A 19,995-nucleotide genomic window follows, 5' to 3' on the forward strand; every position below is an offset into this window, starting at 1 on the left:
CTCAAGCCCCATCCGCGCCCCCTTTTCCCGAATCCGCTCAGAGGAAAAACAACAGACTCTCATCAAGGCGCCTCTGTTGATCGCCTGCGCTCACACGCCAGCTCTGCCAGCGAAGACACACATCACATCACTTGATGGATGTCTTTTCTCTAAAGCTCGGTTCAGTTCCTCTCGACTGAGAACAGAGCCAGAGCTCGAGTCCGCTGCTCGCCGGTACTTGACGGCTGAGATGGCTTGGAAAGCATCAAAGCACTGAATTCGAGCGCTGATGACCGGGCCCTCCGACGATTGAAATATCCGTATATATTCACGCATGAAATCCAGAAGTCAAACAAATAAGGACCGGTCCAATTCGCACAGGCCTTTTTTCGCGATACCTTCGGTGTTCTGTCAAGGAGCGCGCCGCGCCGACTGCAAAAGGCTCAGATGAGGTGCTGTATCTACCACCAGGGTTGCCGGTTACCAGTTCAGCCATCAGAGGTTTTCGCTTGGTGGAATTTCGTTCTGTAGAGGTGCCTTGGCGGGCTACTCATGAGAGAAAATGAAGGAAGACCGACCGTACCTGAGCGTGTGGAATTACATGAAGCAAAACAATGACAGGTGGGAGTGGAGATATCGCTGATCAGATTTGCCCCTTATTTGATTCGCAATTCACAAGTCGATGCTACTCCGACAAGCCGAACTTTAGGTCGGTTTCCGGATTTATCTGCGGATGAGAGGAGGAACAGAATCGGTGTAATCAAGTTCAGGAGCTTGTTCGCGACACGCATTTTCATTTCGATCACCAGTCGCCAGATGGAGTGTCAACCAGGCCCATCGCGAGCGCCCGCACGCATTATTATGGTGACTCCGGACAATCTCCAACCTATGTATACACCCCAGGGTGCCTGTGCTCAGCCTCCAGCGTATCGCGCAGTCCACCTCCATCCGGCTCAAACTCAATCGACTGATCCCCACAATCCTATCCATCATCAGATCATCACTCAGAACTCGGAGGTGGAAACGAGGCATCATCTCCGTGTTGTCGAAGCAGAGGAAGAAGAAGCTGAAGGTTGACATCTCATTCGGAGTATTCGATGCCCGACTTGATTTTCTCTCTACTCACTAGCTCACATTCTAGCTCACTGACACATATTCGCCACAGAAAGTCAACCCGATGAGGAATCCGGTCGCGACAAGAACAGTCGTAAAGAGCCTCATCGCCTCCTAACTCTGGAGCAGAAGCGTGAGGTCATCAGGATGTTCGAGGAGGACAAAGTCAAGGCGAGAGATCTGATGGAACTTTTCAACATCGGCAAGACGCAGGTCTATGCAATCTTGAAGCAAAGGAACACCATCAAGGAGGAATTCGCACAAGCTAAGACCGAACACGACAAGCAATCGAAGAGGAAAACACGGCAGACCGGCAATGAAGGGATCGACGAGATCGTACATCGGTGAGGACTGACCTCCCTGAGGTCCGGGAAAGCTGTTCGCTCATCGCAGTGCTCATTTGGCTTCCGGGAAAAATCGAAACTGAAGGCGCTCGATGAGAGGGTATCTGCTGCTAGGACCCGACTGATTCCGATCTACGTCAACGGTCGCATTTGCAGGTGGTACGTCGATGCTCGTTCGAAAAACATGTTCGTCACGGGTACACAGCTCAAGGAGCACGCAAAGGTCGTGGCTGACGCTCTTGGTCGTCGGGCGTTCAAAGCCTCTAACGGATGGCTTGAATGTTTCCGTAGAAGACACGGTATCGTCATTCCGAAAAGTAGAAACGCCAAAGACAACGCGGAGCTCACCGTGCCAGATGGGGATATTCTTTCGATGCAACGACTATGGGCGCAACAGGTTTGTGTTTAATCTCTGTGGATCTTCATTCTCGCGAAAATTGACAAGGGAGACCTCGAGAGGAGAAACGATCGGAGAGGAATCGAGAGGAGACTGCCAGTTTTGAAGGCGCTACACGACTGAATGACACGGCGAAGCAATTCTCCTGTTTCAGCTCCAGTCCCACATTCGCGATTATTCAGAAGCAAACATCTACTGCCTCGATGTGACCACCATCTACTACCAGGCTACTCCTCGTTGCATAAAGACATCCCTAGGCGATGCTCTCTATCCTCCGGGACCGAAATTCTCAGTCTTATTGTGCGCGTCTGCGACGGGCGAAAAAGAGTTCCCTTTGGTAGTTGGGAATGCGCAACTTCTCTCCCAAGTGGTGACCAACATGAGGATTGTATTCCGGTGAGTCCGTGGGATGATCGAAGGACTTCGAATGGAATTATCCACGAGAATTGTCCGCGAATAATTTTCATCTCCGACCCGAAGTGTTTCATGAGGCTAACTCCGAGGTTCGTCCGCAGTCGGAGCCATACGAGTGGCTGTGAAATCCCCCCGGAGTGCTTGGAGGAGTACATTCGGAACTTGAGTGATAGAATGAGGCGTGAGAACCGTTGCATAGTCCTCTTCTTGCTCCTGCCTCAACAAGCAGTATACATAATGGGGAAGCATTTCGCTAACGTGAAGCTTGTGCATTGGCAGCAAAGTACAGCCGTGTCGCAGGTTAGACCAAGATTTCTCGAATTTCATAGAACCCCGTGAAATAGAGCGGACTCATTCAGCAGACCCGCATTGGCGGAGCTGGAGGAACTAAAAAATCATCGATGAATTTCCAGCCGATGCGACAAGGCGTATTCCATCGATTCAAACTCAGCTATCGGATCCTCGCGATGAGAAACATGATCGCCAATGGAGGTCCCCAAGCTATATCGCTCATCGACGCTCTCATGTACATCTCGCGAGTGTGGCACGAAAACATACAAGATGCCACGATACGGAAAGCGTTCTGGAAAGCTGGATTCCCTGTGTATCTGCAGGTATGTGTGAGCGAGAGATTTCAGAGAGTCGTCCCGAGCCATCAGTGCATGGATAACGTGATAAACAGCGCCTAGATCGTCGAGGACTGAAAGCATGAGTCTCCCCCAGAATTCCTTCGACAATCCTTCCCGTGAAACAGAGGTCGCCGAAGAGATGCGGGAGTTGCAAAGATTAGTTGGAGTGTATTCGGGCGAGAATTGCGCAGACGTCGCTAAGGACTACATCGATCTGGAAAAAGCAGTCGAGGAAGGCTACAGCATCGATATGCAACAGCAAACTTATGGATACCCGACCAACAGCGGCATTACGGACGACTACGGTGAGCAAACCCTGAGGGGTGAATCTAGCACGGACCCTCACACCACCCCTGATTCTTTCCCGAGTCCGCGTACGGGAATTCACCTCCTGTTCCCATTCAGGTAATCTATTCGGCATCACGAATGGCGAGGAGGTGTTGATGCAGGCCCCTGCCATAAACTCGTACCAGGGAGCGCTGATGGAACTTCGGAGATTGCAGCAGTTCGCTCTGAAATTCAACGATTTCGAACTGCAGGAGATTCTCTTCAACGCTCGTTGCGCTGCCGAAGATCGCAGCGCGGCGCGGGTGGTCGCCGAAAAATATCTCACCCTCCTCTAGGAAGAACGGCATTCGTCGTAGTGCCTTTGGCGCTGCGAGGCTGCTATCGCCCAAAACATTCGACGATGAGATCGAGAAGAACTTATTTTGACTACAGCCGAGCAGTTCCAAAAAAAACACGAGACAGGGTTCATTATGACATCTAAAATAATTATTATTGATGGATGAACGTCGACTTGAACGCACAATAAATAGAAACATATCAGCGAGCTCCATGACGGGCTCCGAAAACATTTGATTCTTATTAATTCGATACAGATATTGTAGATATTTATCCTGCCTCAACGATCAGGAGGAAGACATTTCACATCGTGCTGCTTGAGGCGAGCTTCACTAATGGTCTCGAATGTACATCGTGGGCAGCGCAGAATGAGCTCTGCAGCCTTTTCCGGGTGCAATTTCTTCACGTGCTGTTTGTACGTCGATGCTTGGATGGACGCGTAAGAACACCATCTGCATTTGTATGGCTTCTCGCCCGTATGCTGCGCCAAATGCTTCCGATGCACGTTGTGATCCGCCGTAAGGAAACCGCATTGCTCACAACAGAACATGGCACGTACACCAATGTGAAACCTGTGAACAAGGTTCATGAATAATCATCATTATTAATATTTTCATTATCATTATCGAATGCCCCCATGGGGTCTCTCCTCATGGGCAATCAGAGAGATCCTTCTCATTTCACACGGAGCCGTCTACGGTCTACCCCCAGCCCCGAGTTTCGACTCACTTTATGTGTGCTCTGAGCTGAGATACGACTGTCGTTTTAAAATCACAGTGAGGACAGGATTTCTCCGGAATTTGGCGTTGATGCACTTTCCTGAGATGAGATCCTAGATTCTTTTTGAGGATTTCTCGACCACATTGCGGACAGCAAGCCATGCGAGACTTGCGGTACTCTTCGGTCTGCGTCGTCTCCGAATGAGAGTAGTACCTTGAAGAAGTAGATTCTGATAATTGTCGGAGTGGAGCTTCGAGAAATCCCATAGATGAGCCGCACGTAGTATGCCATGCAGAATACAAATCACTCTGAGGGACTCACTGGTGATTTCTCAGCTGTTTTATCGTACGGAATTTCGACTGGCACTCATCACAGTCGAACTGCTTCTCTTCGCTGTGCACGAGCTTGTGGACCTTCTCCAGATTCGAAAGACTATATGTTCTGGAAGAGAACGAATGTGATCTTCTACCCGTGTGGGGAATTTCTCCCCCCACCACGAAGGGATATGATCTGTCCTTCATGGGGTCGGACGCCGCTAGATTTGGAGCTATTCTCAACCCCTCGATTTCATCGACGAACTCACTTGAAATCACAACGATTGCAAGATTGCAATTCAATGTCCATGTGATGCGCGTTCCAGAGATGATTTGCTAGCGTTGGCCACAGCTTCGATCCCTGTTTGCAATTCGGAAGGGGGCACCGAAAGCGTTCCTCTTCCGAAGGATGCGCCAAGTGACATCGTAGATGATAACGGTGAGTGTCTTCAGCCCGGAACCTATGACCACAGCCTCGGAACTGACATCTGGGAGGGAAAGTCTCACGCTGGTAAATCTGGGAGCGCTCTTCGCCGAAATTCGGGGCTCGTCTAGAGACTTCGGACGTAATCATTTCGGAATGTGAGACTTACACAAGGTGGCCTTGATCTCGTTTGAGTTTTCTTTTCCAAGCAATCTTTTGAGCTGAGCTCTCATCCGGTCTCACTCTCGATCGTCGTTTGGGTTCCACAAGGACTTCTTTGAACAGCTTGCCGTCTTTCAGAACCGCGGTATTCAAGCCCGAGTGTTTCTTGCCGATATGTTTACCACAAGCTTCCAACGTGGCATAATGATTATGACAAGAGCCGCAAGCATAGCGGGCTTTGCGGTTCAGTTTCGGTCGGCTGTGTGACTCTATCGCATGACGGAGAGCCTGTAAAAGGACAGATTCGGGCATCGTGAGCTCAGATTGTTACTCTCGATCTGATGATCGATGATTCTCTCGGTCGGAGTCGACAACATGGCGCCGCCGAACTTGCAGCTGGACAATAATGAATTATTCCGCTACTCACCTTGAGCTTATCACTGCTCCTGAAGCCGCACGCCTTGCATCGGTAGACTTTGATAATTTCTAGAAGTTTGGGAATGTCTCTCTTTCTTGTTTCCTGGCGTGGGACTCCTTGTGCGTCGCTCTCCTGAACACCCTCTTCATACCGATAGCCATAACCGTCACCGGGCTGAACATCAAAATTATTCTCCAGGAGTGTGTTCGTCAACGCCGAAATGGGATTGAATAAACTATCTCGGTGCTCCGTCACGACTTCTGGCGCTATGTATTCGAGCGCGTCGTGCAGCATCTGCGTAGCACTCGTTGCCGCTTGCATGCTCGAGCTTGTCGCATCCTGAGAGCAGTACGAATTACTGTTTTGATAGGTGTTGTATTGACACTCTTGATAAGCGTCGAAGGTGCTCCGAGAAGTGCCGCATTGGTAGGTGATGTCTTGGACTTGCGTCTGATGCGGATAGCTTGTCTGCGAGTACGTTTGCTGAGTGGGAGGGATCGTGGAGCAACCTCGAACAGTGTCGCACAGGTTGCTCATTTCTTGCTGGCTATAACTCGCGGTGTTCACTGAAGGAACCTGCTTCTCAACGAAGTTGCCGAGCCCGCCTCCGATATCTTGAAGGTTCGGCTGTTGCTGACGTTGTTGCTGCTGCTGCTGCTGGCGTTGTTGGGGCGCGAAAACGTTTCTTGAGTTCGAGTATGCGATGCTTGACGAGGCGAGATTGGAAATCGGAGCAACGGATACTGGGACCTGGGTCTGAGGCGTCGGTGGTATCGACGCCCCGAGATCTTGAATGGTGGGGGTGACTTGCTGCAGATCGGAGGGAATGAAGGATGTCGATTGTCGTCCCGATGGTGTGTACGCATCTCGATAGCAATCTCCCGAACCCTGATAATTGTTGTACGGTGGAGGATCCGCGTAATACTGCGGCTGATAGGTGAGCGGGCCCGATTCGTTCGACTGGGACTGCAGCCCAACATTGTTGCTGACGCTGACGGCGTTATTATTGCTCGAAGCGTTCGTCAACGTTGTGAATTGCGAAGCGGCGGCGGTGAAACCATAGGCGGTCGAGTTCTCATACTGTCCAGATGCCCCGTAGATATCCGGTGCCCGTTCCTCGAACGGGATATCGTTGGCGCGGCCTCGATCGGCATAATAGGTAGACAGATCAGCTTTGAGTTCAGAGACCGGCGGAAGGCTCGATACTAGCTCACTGTGAACGAAGGAAAAAATGTTCACATCTGGAACTCACAGCCAAATATGAGGACGTTATCAAGCGACGCTGACGGATCATTTGCTCTCCGAGACGGAGCAGCAGCTCTAAAAGTGGGATTGCGAAAGGCCCGATATCCACGACACGCGACAAATATAGAACAGTCACAGCGTCGATGTTTTCGACTTCCATGAATGTACGGATCCCGAATTCAAGTTTCCGCTTGCCGAGTCGAGTGAGTACTTGGTGGAGAAGAAAGTCATCACATGGCTAGGGCTCCGACGCCCACACGGAATCTTCCAGAGATCCAGATACGACAGCTGAGTGAATATTCGGATCAGCTACTTTGCCTTATAAGAGAGTACTCGGATCGGGGAATGCATCCCGGCCTTTCTGGATCCCAGTTCAGAACTTCAACACACACCGAATTCGAGAATCGGATCTGATCTCGGGCGCTCATATCAAGCCAAGCCCCGAGAGCAGGTGGGCGAAGTTCGTACGAGTTTCGTAAGCCGCGTACCCCTTTCGGGATCATCCCGAAAAAATGACAGATTCCGGGCTTCAGATCCTTCACCCAGTCATGTCTTCTTCCGACCCGATTCTTCCAAGCGAACCCCATACGATCTAATCAGAGGGAAAGTATGTCATCATTCATCATGTATCATCCGAGGGGAGAAACAGTCGAAAGATTACCTGTTGGAGGGATGACTGTACAGGATGAAGTCATCATCCTCTTCATCCGCCATCGATCTTTGAAGGCATTCGAGAACTGCGGCCGTATCCGTCTTCAGCTCGATGTCGGTCGTTGTCCATTCATTGACAACCTCCATTTTTGGTCTGTCCCTCGTTGGTCGACCACCCGTTTCTTCTTCGTATTCAAATTAATTCACGCCGGCCATGTCATCCTGAAGGGTTTGTCTTGTATGACTCAATGAACGACTGATCGATTGATGGATCGATCGACTGTTCCTTGTTGTTCCCCGTGCCATCACATATCTCAGTCTCTCCCGAGAAGAAGAACCCTTACGATGGGAGGTAATTACTCTGAGCCCGGGAAGGCAACTCGTGGCGTCGGCTAATACCCACCGAAGTCATATCGGTGGGTTATGAGCAAAATATACGGTCCGACTTTGTCTCGAAACGATTCCGAGTCGTTGTTTGCTTTTCATTTTCAAAATTTCTTTCCAGGAAGTGGGCGGAGCAGCTGTTCACGCCATATCGTAGGGAAAACTCGGAGTTGTCATCCCCAGTATACTATAGTGAATCAAGACCTCCCTCGCCAAGGTAATTCGTGGACGTTCCATTTGAAGATTCGTACCTCAAACAGCGACTAATCCGGTTCCCGGAGCTCAACTATTCGACAACGATTTCTCGTAGTCCATTCCTGTCATCATTGCAGCCATGTAAGGAGCGGATCATGACATTCTACGACGGAATCACGACAAAATCGGTGGATTCACACACCACACAAACACCAAAAAAGTAAGCGAATTCGAACGCCGCCAGAGCGCGCTGGCTGTCCCGAAAACAAAGCCAGCGCCCTCTGTCGAGCAATGCTGGAGCGCTAGAAGCGCGCTGAGCGAGATGGGAAGAGGAGGCAGAGTGGAACTGACTGTTCGCGCGTGAGCATCTCCCGACCGGCCAATGTCATGCAGTTGAGTTGACGTGCTCCGATCAAACGAGCGTGCTTCATAAGCTGTTCGTGGACGGCGTGTGGATAACTGACAACAGCTTAAAGTGAAAATAAAAATGTGGTGGGCAGAGGTGTCGCTCACGTTGAGTTTGGTGCTCGCAGCTCTCGACGAAAGTTGCTATGCTTTTAATCTAGAACCTCGGTTACCTCTCATATACGAGGATCAAGAAGGCTCGTACTTTGGATACTCCGTCGCCGCGCACATGATCATCAACAACTCGAGTGACAATCGCAACCGAGACCGAAAACCAAGGTAGGCGCGAGTCGAGAGAACATACATAGATAGTCGCGGCTGTGAGATGTCAAGAGGAGTCAGCTGCCGAGGTTTCGCGCCGGAAGAAATTCAAATAATTCCCCTTCAAGCAGGCTATCAAGTGACATGTGGCTACTTTTTTATTAGTCCACTGCCCATTCGAGAATTAATTATTGACATTCGCACCGACCGAGCGAATGCTCAGCTCAACAAAGAACTTTTACAGCGATGTTGTAACTGATAACTCTTGAGTGGCCAGCGTTTCTCTTTTGATTAGTTCCCGGTTGAGCCGGTGGCTAAATAAAGAAAAACCTGCAATTCTCCTTGCTCGCCTATCGTTGTTCCCTCAAGATTTTCCCCGAAGCTCGGACGATCAATGCCGACGTCGAAGTTCATTATCCCCTTCGTCAGCCTCCTCGGATTTCCCGATTATTCGCTAGTCTCGATATCTGTTCCTCGAGCTGACAGAAAAATCCCGCGGAGCGTGGGAGAGATTCATGCGCAGATGACGGGTGAAAATCGGCTCCTGATTGATGGGGGTAGACTTGTAGAAAAACCTGCATAAAACGAAACTCCATCAACCAGATGTAAAGTGTATATTGTATGTAAGTAGATCTCCAGTCGCATGGGCCTTTCTGGCTCATTCTCGAGTGATATGCATTTCCTCGAAATATCGGCCGGCTCTCCGGGACTTCTAGATCTCCGGATGGTCATGTTTTGTTTCGAGAGCAGCGGTCATGTGTTCTCTTCGAGGAGTCGGCTAACTCTTTCATGGGCTGAATAGACTATCGGCTGCAGCCAGCTCATCAAAACTTATGTTAAGAAAAGATTAACATGCCTGAGAAGCTGAGGGAAAGCGAGACGATACGTCTACCAGTATCGGAGCAGCTCGTGCTAGTGCGCGATCTTTTCGTCTACGACAGTCTGGCAGTCATTCTGGCGGTCGAGCTGGCAGACGGGCTAGCAGGCTAGCTGAATGGCTGGCTGGCTGGCAGACAGGCGTTCTTTTTCTTTTTCTTTTTCCAATGTTGTGTTAGCAACTCCTTTGAGAGGAGGAAATCTTCGCAGTCTCTCTGTTGTTCGTTTCGAAGAAGACGGTGGCAACAGCGACAACAACAACGACACCGCACATTTCACGCTAGAAGAGAGCACGCGGACTGCGCTCACTCGGATCATGTTGAATTATAACCGCAAATGTTTGTGGCTCACTTTTCATTGTGGAAGATTTATATCTTAACCAGTCAGTCAGAGAGATGGTCGCTCGCCCGGAATCGCAGACAGCTCGGTAGTCAGCCGGGTGAATAGAGAATTCGAGTTGTCAAGACAGAGCTTGTCGCAAGGAGAGAAAGACCTTCTTTTAGTCTCCACAGGGGCTATCCGATTGATTCGACCTTGGAGTTAGTCTTCGTAAACTCTGCAGGTTCTGAGAAGTGACTTGAAGTTTCATCAAGCTGAACAGAATTATACCGACTCGGCGGAGGACATTCGGAGCAGAAAGGAACGGGTTCTACAGCCAGTTTCTGAATAAGCCTGACGCTCTGAGTAACGTCCCGACCGACGGGTGGGAGTTTCGGCGAAGCGAGTGAAGGAGCTAGCAAGTGTACAGAGCCAGAATCGGCGAACGTCCACGTGGGACGTCCCGACTCAATATCAATGTACGTTGCGCCGGCTAGCTGTATTTGGTCAATAGTTTGTTTCCTTGAGCGTCGGGAGCCAACTTCATCACATCATTGTTGATGGCGGCTGTCCATGGCTCCGTCCGCTCCTGGCGGACCGAATTCTTCAAAAATTCGGCTATCCACGCCGACGGCATTACCCCGACCGGCTGGAGGAAACTCGGAGAGTCTGAAGGAAGAGACAAAAAAAAGCGGTGCTACAAGCAGAGCTGAGAGGTTCGGAGTGCTTTACTCTCTGGCGTTCGAAGGGAGGTTGAATGGAAATTCCATACCGGAGAATAAACTCTTCCGCGATCATCGAGAAGATGATTCGCATCAAGCGCCGAACTCGAATGCGAGAAGCCATGAGTCGGAGCTCTGCGGCTCAAGCCCGTAGTCGTCATTTACTGCCCTGCGCCACGAACTGTGGCGAGACGTTTATTCTGTGGGTCTACGATATTACGTCATCTCGTGGAGCGTTGATGCTGCTGTTGCGGCGGTTCCGCTGGCAACGGGTTGTTTGGAAAGAAGTTGAAGTTGCACTTCACGGGCCGGTGTGCAGAAGATCCATGGCATAGTAGTGCTGCCAACGAGGGAACCGCTGAAAATATTGTTCTCGCCGTCTCGGTATCATAGTCGCACGGACCACGGCGGCGTCGCGCTGCCGCTAGAGACTCACGTCAGCTGAAAACGAGAGATATCTGGAAATCGTAGGACTGCTGGTGTCCACAGCAAATCTCATTCATTTTTCGTGGTCGATCGCCGATGCATCTGCAGTCGTCAAAAAAATTGTATCCCTTCGGCTATCCACGATGAACGCCGAACGCATGGCTGGACCCGCAGCGAGACTGAGGTTGGACGGTTTCAGTGGCTCGTAAAAGCCGTTCAAAAGGCATAAACCACCCGACGGTTTACACAACGGAAGATCGACCTGCCCCACTGGCTGTTTTCGACGTGAAGTCTCTAACAAATTCAGCGTTGGACGAGCTGGGGCGTGGCTGCATTTTCTGCTTCTGTTTCGTTGCCGAGGCTTCAGGGAGTTGTGTCGCTGACTTCATCGATCGCTCGAGCGTATAAGGGACCGAATCAGAGATCTTCATCGGAAATTGACTTTTTGGTACGGAGCATCGCGATTCTGCCTGGATTTCACTTTGTGTTGTTCGCTTTGTCAGTCAGTCGGTCGGCGGCCGCGCGGCTTCGGCCAGTTTGGTAAGGCGGGGGCTCAGAAAACGTCTATATTTACGGTGCTTCTGAATTTCTTCCCCGACGACCGACAGTCGACCGTGATCCCTCGGCATCGGCCTTCGAAATTTGGATTGGCTGGCCGATCGAGAACGGGCGAGACGAACATCGTCGTTTGGGGAGTCAGAAAATGAAGTGCCCGCAAATGAGCGGGGAGGTATGACCCCGGAGGAGCGGAGCAAGATGAGTCTGGAATGATGCATCACCCCATCTGTTGCGGGCGTCAGGGAGCAGCCTTATTATCGAGACCCGAGAACCTATGTCGGGGGACTTCCGGGAAAAATCCTACCAAATCAGAGGAAAGATGCCGCTCACAGCCGTCAGAAGTATCCAGATCACGTGTCTCCGAGCACATATCTCGAGCATCCGTCGCATACGGCGCAAGCCATACTGCCGATGAAATGCCTTGTAATCCGCGATCTTGAATGAACTCCTTTTATAGAGACGAGGAATTGAATTTCCACTGGCCATCTCCGTGGCTGGTGGAGGAGATTCGACGCGATTGGCTCCGATGACATTCTACGTAGTGACGCTCGCTCAAAATGGGATTCCGGTCCAAGAATCAAGGCTGTTATCGAAAGTCGTTCGTCCCAGTCTCGACGACCGGACTAGAACCATAATTAATCGGCCCGATCAACATCGTGCTACGAAGACAATCCGTGCTTTCTGCTGGTTGGTCTCGGGACAGCATCCCAGAGGAGTCGGAAGGTCGAAAAAGGACCAAGTTTTACGAAACGTTGGTCCGATGTTCGCTGGGGTGAATGCTAATCATTCGACCCAGCTCGCTTGATGAGAAGTTTGACTGCTCGGTTCTGTCTCTTGAAAAGCTTTTCCTTGTTGGGAGTTCCCTGAACGAACGCTTCATCACCTCGCCGGCCTTCCTTCGGCCATTCACCCAGAGCTACCGAGAGCCATGCCTCAGATGCTCCGTCTGTGACGGCGACTTCCAGTGGAGGGCTTCCCTGAGGTCCGAATCTTTCCGGATTCCGTCTAGAGTCTCTTTCCGGTGGAAACTAACGCATGCCGTTCGAGGGGATGAATTCGGTGCATGTGGGATGGAGTTACGGGGAGAAGAAGTTACACGTGCGCGCTATCAGGGAGGAACGGATCCCGAGCCCACGTGTTTTGCAGGAGCCAGTCGGGGGAGGAGGCTTCCTTGTGAGCGCCGCGCCGTCCGCTGCTCCGACGGCGCCACGGCTGCCGCCAAGAAGTAGAAGACGTAACCGCTTTCTTTCTTCGTTTTTCTATTTTATTGTCGTTTGATTGTTATATCGCAGGACAGAAGAAAAATGGGAAGCCGCTCGGAGAGGTTGCGAAGATTGAGAACACAGAAGTTCACACTGTGGATTCAGAAATTTCCTCGGAGCTTGTTCGTGCTGATAACGGATGACTGCGACTGACGCTCGGAGACTGTTCGAGTTCGGATCGGCTTCGCTCTGTCGTTCTTCTGCCTCTCACTCAGGGAAGGGAAATGCATGAGAGCCTCGAAAAGACTTGGAACTTTTTCCCCGAGTCGTGACCTAATAGAGGAAAGGCGAATACACGATCTCACAGAAATAGTCCGCGGCTTATCGCTTTCCCGGAACAGGTACGGAGAGTATCAACAGCAAAACGATCTTTCCGCCACATTCACGTCATTGCCAGGCCATTCACTGTGAATTCTGACGATGAACTTATCGCGGCGCGAGAGAGCGCGTCGCAACGGATAATGTTGTCACATGGCTCATCCGTCCACCGATGCAGCTCGCACATTCAGCATGGATCACCAGATGCGCGCAGATTGACCGGTCCGACGGAACCGCGGACGCTCAATCGCGTCACAAGTGGTCACTGACTTTCTGCGAGCAAGCGGAAAACTGTCGATTTCATCATTGGCATCACCGTCAGCTCTATCCTTCATCGTACGCTCGTCGGACCGAGGCAGAGATTATTTTTCTACCGCTTCCTACGAGGTGGTCTTCGATCGTTGATCCTTCAGGGCGGTGTCGGGTTGCCTCGCGAAACCGCGAGGAAACGTTCCCTGATTCGCACCTGAGCATCGCGAAGGCGTTGAAGACCGTGTCAAAGTGAAAGAGTGCCGGAATTCACCCTGATGTCCAACGCCCTGCGTCGTCCCATTCACCGTCACCACACTGTTTCAATGGAAGCGTGATCATTTCCCGGTGCCCCCTCACCGGACCATGGTAGAGAATCCATTTCCGGAGCGCATCTTGGATGGTGAATCGGGAGAGAATCGTGGTCTAGCGATGAGAAACGAAATCTGTATCTCTCGATGTCCATGTGGTCGGGATAAATTCTCCAAATTGAGAGCTGCACCAAATACGGCAACCGAAGGTGAGAATGCGAAGAATTCTCAGTGAGGGATGCGCGAGAACTGGTCCGCGATCCTCGATGTGCATCGTCACCGAACAAGCGATTGAAGATTCGCAGCGGGACACGGAGCTGAGTGACTTTCCGAGCCAGTCAGCTAGACAACCAGCCAGCCAGCCGGCCGGCCGGTCAGTCAGTCCGCCGTCTTCCGACCAGTCAGTCAATCTAGGAGCGCGAAAGGAGTTAGCAGTCAATCTGCTAGCTCGAGCAGCGATAATCTACACGTCTTGCAATTACACAGACTTGCGGAAGCTCTTCGAGTCGGTCGGAGCTGAAAAGACCGAGAGAGTCTAGAGTCAAGTCGACATCGGCTCGTTCGGCGTCATTCTGTAATTGGCGCCACCCGGCAAACGGATGGATCCGTGGACGCCAGACGGACCCCGAGTCACGTGGCGCTCATTTCAACCTAGGACTCGAAGGGGTCAGCTGTTTATGAAGCCCAATTTATAAAACAGCATGCGTTCCCCACGAATCGCAACTGTTGAAAATTATCGAATCACTCACTCTGATGGAGCAATCGAAAATGAAGCTAACCCCGCTGAATATGGTCGATGAGCTCACGTCCGGGCTCATATTATCATTTAGCGACGGCGAACCCGGTTCGGAACCCTGTCTCACGGACATCATTCATTCGGTGACTTGTTTTCGGCGGAGCGGATCGGAGCTCGAGTACTTCCCGACTTATATACGCGAGTTTCGTAAAACTATTTTATGAGCACGGATTTTCGATGCTAAAATTTGCTCACAGGTTTCTTGTTTCGACCACCTTGACTCCGCGATCGCGTGTTTGCGTTTAAATTATCTCGATTATTATTGTATCATGTTCCTACGGTATTCCCTGATGAGGAAATGCGGACTGGGAGCGAGGCTCGACTCCGAACGCTCTTCTTTCTACATTTTTGACGGCGAAACGCGCGTTGTGTCGGCCGACTAAGCGGAAATGCTATCCGCGGCTCAGATATACGAAGAGTATAATAAGGCGTACGAGCCGCGTTCCAATCTGTCGCTGGGCCCGCCATCGAGGTTTCGCGTGCGAAGGATTTTCTATCTATTTTAATTTTTCGTAGGATTTTTTTTACGTGGAAGCAAGTGTTTTACGAGCTTGCGCTGAATCTCGACCTCGTTGGCCTGCTTTGAGCCAGGACGCGACGGCGGTTCTTCCCCTGCGACCGATCGAGGCGAACGAGTGAAGAATCCGATTGACAAAGGCAAGCTCGACTCATCGCTCTCATTTTCCGCTTGCTCGTTCCGCCTCGTCTTCCGAAACCATTGCGTTTTCACATTCTCCTGAGGAGACTTCTCCCCGGACGAGAACTTTCGGGGCGCGTCGACGCATGACGCACAGCGATTCTCAAATGAAGTCGGGGACGGAGCAACTCAGAGCGTACAATTCACTGGTGCCGCTCTTTGCGATTCTCTACTCGTCGAGATTGAGCCCGTCCTGTTGTCCTTGTCACATTTTGCTCACTACGAAAATTTCAAAAAATTCTCGAGAATGTTTCGAATTCTGAGTTCTCGGAAATGGCATAGCTCCGCTGTACTGTAATTTATCTATGGGGAACCTGCAATTAGGAGCATATGCTGTTATAATCCTGCCTTGAGTGACTTTCGTCTCTTCTTCAGTTCGCCCTTATCTACCGGTCGTATCATCCCCGTTAAAGATGTCGTCGGTTCACAACAGCGAGCAAAAATAGCCATTTAACTACACAGACAGATTATGGAGCGGAACGTAGCAACTGTTTCTGTGTCTGAGAAGAACATACGGTGTAGAGACGTCACTATCAGCTGCCTTGCTGAGCTGAAGCCGCGGATCGGGTACCGTCGTTTTGGTGCGAAGATTTGTTTGGATCAACTTTGCGGTCCGTGAGATTTTCGAATGAATCGGTATTCCAGCAGCATTTTTCACGTTCCTCGAAGTGAGAATGAAGACAAAAGATGGGGAACGACGGAAAACTTCTGGTCAGGCGGTAAAAATAGAGTGGAAGCCTTGCGAGGAAATCCGTGGTACACTTCGGATGGAATTTGAAGCGCTCTGCTGGAGATTGGCTGGCTGGGTTCCCGCTTCTCATTTTTCTGTACGAATCTTCGGTCCCGTTTCCATTGTGGGGAGATCCGTCAAGTAAATCTTCTATTTCTACGGTCGCGACTCTTGTCGATCCCGTTGAGCTTAGCCAGAGCATCGATAGGAATCACTGGGGAGGAGACATGATTTCTCGAAACAATCGGTGCAACGCCAACGCAATGCGTCGATGCTGCTTCAATTTCTCCTTCACCGAAGCAGGAGTCCGCCTCCTCTCTTCCGGTATCTTGTCGTCGAGATTTGTCAAATCGTACTAAACAAACGGTCGCTGATGTGTCGCCGGAGATTAATTTAGTTCCTTCAATCCGCGATCTGCCGTAAATAACTTTTCGACAAGATGGCTCCGCTTGACAAAATCGCAGAGGAATACCCTACCAGAGAAGGCACTGGGGGCTGAGGCAATGTTCGTAGTACCGCATGCTCCGGCGATGTAGATCTTCATCGCGTGGGAGGAGTAGGCCCAGGCAGCAGCAGCAGCGACGGCGGTGGCTTTATATGGCTATGGGATTTTATGGCTTTTGATTCATTTTGGAAGTTTGGCGTCCTCCTCCACTTCGCTGTTATCGTCGCGTTGCTTTCAATCAACGCCACAGCTTGATTTTGTGATTTGAGATTGCAGAGAGACGCGTCAATCACAAGTTTCGCCGAGTGAGATGCCTCCTACCCTCGACCGGTTGAGCGTGAAAGGCGTGGCCGACGTCAGAGCCACTGTGTAATACTTTTGTTCGACATCAGTATCAGGCTACGAAGTTACGAATACAACAGGTGCAACGACATTCAATCACCAACTACCACCTTGATCCTTTTGTGACGAAGCATAGCATGGAAGGCGTTCGGGGGGATGGAGCCGTTACATTCTGTTACTTTCTCGGGATATTCAATCGACTATCATGTCGCTTCTGTGCAGCTTACCGCGGAGCGAGCGACTGCGGAGGACAGGTCGGACAAATCTAGAACATGCCTGAGTCTTGATCGGAGCCGATTCTGAGCCGTTTGAGCTAGCTTTTGTGTCGCGAAACCGGAATCCCGTTGGACTCTGTTCTCGGAGACCGGGAACTTTCTCTTCTTTCGACTTCACGGACGGTCGAGAATTCCTCAGCGCAGACCACGCACAGGTGTGCAAACGAGGGCGAGAGCCAGATTTCTCCATAAATTCCCGACTAGCATTCAATTTTGGAGCCAAAATGATATAGTTCGGGAATATTATGTAGTTTGAATCGTCAAGCATTCGGTTAAAGCATAATGAGTACTTTGTCACGCGATGCGCCGGATTTTGTTACTTCAAGCATTTCTCTAGCGAAAAAGAGAGTCTCGAAACAATAGATCATTGTCTCGGCCGCAGGGTTTCCCGGTGCGCGGTGTTTTTTCGTTTTGTGATTGGAAGGGTCAGCTCCCCCGAAAATTTCCGGAGCGGCCAAGTCATCGCACCTTTTCCCCGGATCAGGAATTTGTGTCTGCAATATACGGGGATGGCTGGTTGGAGGATCAGCTTGATGGGAACCCCATGTGCTCTGAACGGCGAACAATCGTCTCTTTCAAACGAGCAGACCTTGGCCATCTGATGAGAGACGATCGAAAACGAGACTGTGAAGCTCTCCTCTGGTCCTGCCCGTCGCAGGAAAAGGACAACCCTTCTCCAGTCTCAGCTTGGGCCTTACATAGCAGTGCAGAACCTATTCGGATCTGTTTTTAGCTCTACGGCGAGAAGAGTCGAGGAGGAGCCGTGGCGTCTTCTCGCCGCTGAGTGTGAGCCTGTAAACGAGATGACAGCTCTGGTCAGCTCTGTTTTTTTTTCCTTAATGTGCCTTCCTCGAAACATCAACGAGCGAAGCTGTTCTCCGATCGGCATCTATTCATCCGTTTTATTGCCGAAGAGGGAGACATCTGCAATCAGTAACCGTTATAGAGACGTGTGTGGCGGCACCTGTGAGTTACGGAGTCGGCCCCGGCGTCGCGCGTCGTGTGCCACGGCGACGTTCGGTGGCTACCTGAAGTCGCTCAACTCTTTCGCTTGAGGAATGAATTCAATTACCGTGTCGTTAGTGATGTGATCACAGTCTCGCCTTCGTGGATCCTGACACGAAGGATAATAGGCGGTGAACATCCACCAAACGAGTCTTAGGCCCTAACACGTGAGGCAACCCCTTGTCGTGGTGACCTTAATTCGGTGGTCTCACGACATAAACCCCTAATGCGGTCCGCTTACGGCCGATAATGACATCGAGATCACTCACTTCCCGAGTTCGCGCGGTCGGTCGGTCTTCTCCTCGTTCGCGGAGAAAACGATACATAGTCTCGGCGGGTCGATGAAATAAGCGTCTCAGGATTGGAAGACGATAGTGTCGACGACTATTAATTCGCAGTGAGACATGTCGTCGCCCCATTAAATGCACAATGATACTTCACATGTCCGAGAGATTCATATGGAGATTTATGACGCTTGCGGACAGATGTTCCCTGGGGACGATCCGGCGATCAGCTAAGCTAGCGGTCGCAAACGTCGTGACGCGAACGCATTCATGGACATCGGAAGACTGTGTTCCTACACGCCGTGGAACGAAGACAGCGAATTTTTCGAGCCAGGTCTGGCGGACGAATCGACGACTAACTTGTAGCTTCCCAATTCGGTGCCCGTTCAGTTCCCCTAACTACACCGGAGAGTGACCGCGGACTCAACGAGTTTTATACGGAGTCTCTCGTGACAGGGGACGGATGTTCCCATGGAAGGCTCTTTTGAGAAAACAGCGCAGTCGCATTCTGTCACGCGCAGTCCGCTCTATTCCACCTCTGCGTCGGTTTCGCTCACTCCTCTTCACTTTTTCATTGTGCGAGAGCTCGGATAGACTGAAGAAGGCTCGTCCGATGGATTTGCATCCAGAAAGCCGATTGGAAAGTGCAGATGATTCGATGGGCCATGTTCGTGAGACAGCTCCTGAGCGCGCTCTGCTCATCAGACGACGGCGTGGCGCATGGATGAACGAATCGAATGCGAATGTTCCGTATTGTCAGCACATGTTTGACCCCGGCTCGGACAGCGCTCGTTTGAATCGACGTCACGTTTCTGGAGTCGTCTCAGTCGGAAGCTCTCGACAGATTCCTACCGTTTCCACGGTACCGCTGTCAATTTCCTCCGCCCGGGTTCTTGACAACCGGGTCCTACCTACGTTGAGATAGGGAGTCTGCAGTAGATAGCATCAATGCTTACCGGCGGAATCGAAATTCTGGGAGGGTACCGCCCACGTCTCACTCGGAGATATGCTGTATGTTTGGGGCGATCATCGCGGAGCCAATCTCTGTCATTTGTTTCCGTGGTCCCTGTGACCGATTCCCCTTTTGGAAAGCTTGATTCCCGTTTTATCGGGCATATACGTTGGAGACTCCGAGCTGGTGCTCCGACGACGATGGTTACAGAAGGGCAGGCCAGATTTGGTTGAGCGTGGGTCGACGTGACCCACATCATCAGCCACCGGCTAGAACACGCCGATGTACAAACAACAATCATCGCCGAAGTATCTGAGCTTGCGGATGGATCGCTCCCCGTGACCGTTCCCATTCGAATCGATACGCTCATTCGCTGTCCAAGATTGATACTCGATCGAATCGAGCTCTCATAACTTTTTTTTTCTGTATTATGTATATCCCTTCGTCGGCGAATCAAATGCGGGATCCTCTCTATGGACGCTGGACATGATCGAATGACCGGGAACGTACACTCGATTTCAGACAGCGTGGCTTTGACATGGGATTCTGCGTAATCCCCTACACATGTGCCAGCTCATAGGCCATGTGTAGCGAATAGGCTGTCCCCTGTTGAAAGGTCTGCTGTCGGAGAGAGCTTGCATTGTGGTATATTGCACGTGCCCGAGGCGAGGCTCGTTCGAAGTCGACCACCTTCGGCTTCGCCGGTGTACATATGAATGCATACACCTAAGGTGCGTCATCCTCTCAAGT

The 19,995-nt window shown here is 51.0% G+C and overlaps 3 protein-coding genes across 3 annotated transcripts in view; 2 read left to right on the forward strand and 1 right to left on the reverse strand.

Moving 5' to 3' along the window:
• The first annotated feature begins 541 nt into the window (after positions 1-541).
• On the forward strand, positions 542-3,598 carry LOC100909183 (tigger transposable element-derived protein 6). The gene is made up of 9 exons (XM_018641263.2): positions 542-606; positions 789-1,051; positions 1,145-1,436; positions 1,593-1,833; positions 1,988-2,229; positions 2,349-2,547; positions 2,661-2,861; positions 2,971-3,181; positions 3,282-3,598. Exons 1-9 carry the CDS (start codon positions 542-544, stop codon positions 3,497-3,499), a joined length of 1,932 nt encoding a protein of 643 aa, XP_018496779.2. The 3' UTR covers positions 3,500-3,598.
• Positions 3,599-3,780: 182 nt separating this feature from the next.
• On the reverse strand, positions 3,781-8,235 carry LOC100909325 (zinc finger protein 555). The gene is made up of 8 exons (XM_029112777.1): positions 8,070-8,235; positions 7,445-7,656; positions 5,548-6,751; positions 5,128-5,408; positions 4,804-5,022; positions 4,542-4,661; positions 4,230-4,433; positions 3,781-4,072 (listed from the first exon to the last, which is right to left on the reverse strand). Exons 2-8 carry the CDS (start codon positions 7,579-7,581, stop codon positions 3,781-3,783), a joined length of 2,457 nt encoding a protein of 818 aa, XP_028968610.1. The 5' UTR covers positions 7,582-7,656; positions 8,070-8,235.
• A 118-nt stretch (positions 8,236-8,353) lies between these two features.
• Positions 8,354-19,995, forward strand: part of LOC100897219 (integrin alpha-PS1) — a 51,297-nt gene continuing 39,655 nt past the window's right edge. Inside the window, exon 1 of the mRNA XM_003748091.2 lies at positions 8,354-8,697. Coding sequence (XP_003748139.1) covers positions 8,501-8,697 — 197 coding nt within the window. The 5' untranslated portion in view covers positions 8,354-8,500. The remainder of the gene's footprint in view (positions 8,698-19,995) is intronic.

The sequence above is a fragment of the Galendromus occidentalis genome, unplaced genomic scaffold (genome assembly GCF_000255335.2).
Source record: "Galendromus occidentalis unplaced genomic scaffold, Mocc_1.1 scf7180000077527, whole genome shotgun sequence".
NCBI classification, from domain to species: Eukaryota; Metazoa; Arthropoda; class Arachnida; order Mesostigmata; family Phytoseiidae; genus Galendromus; species Galendromus occidentalis.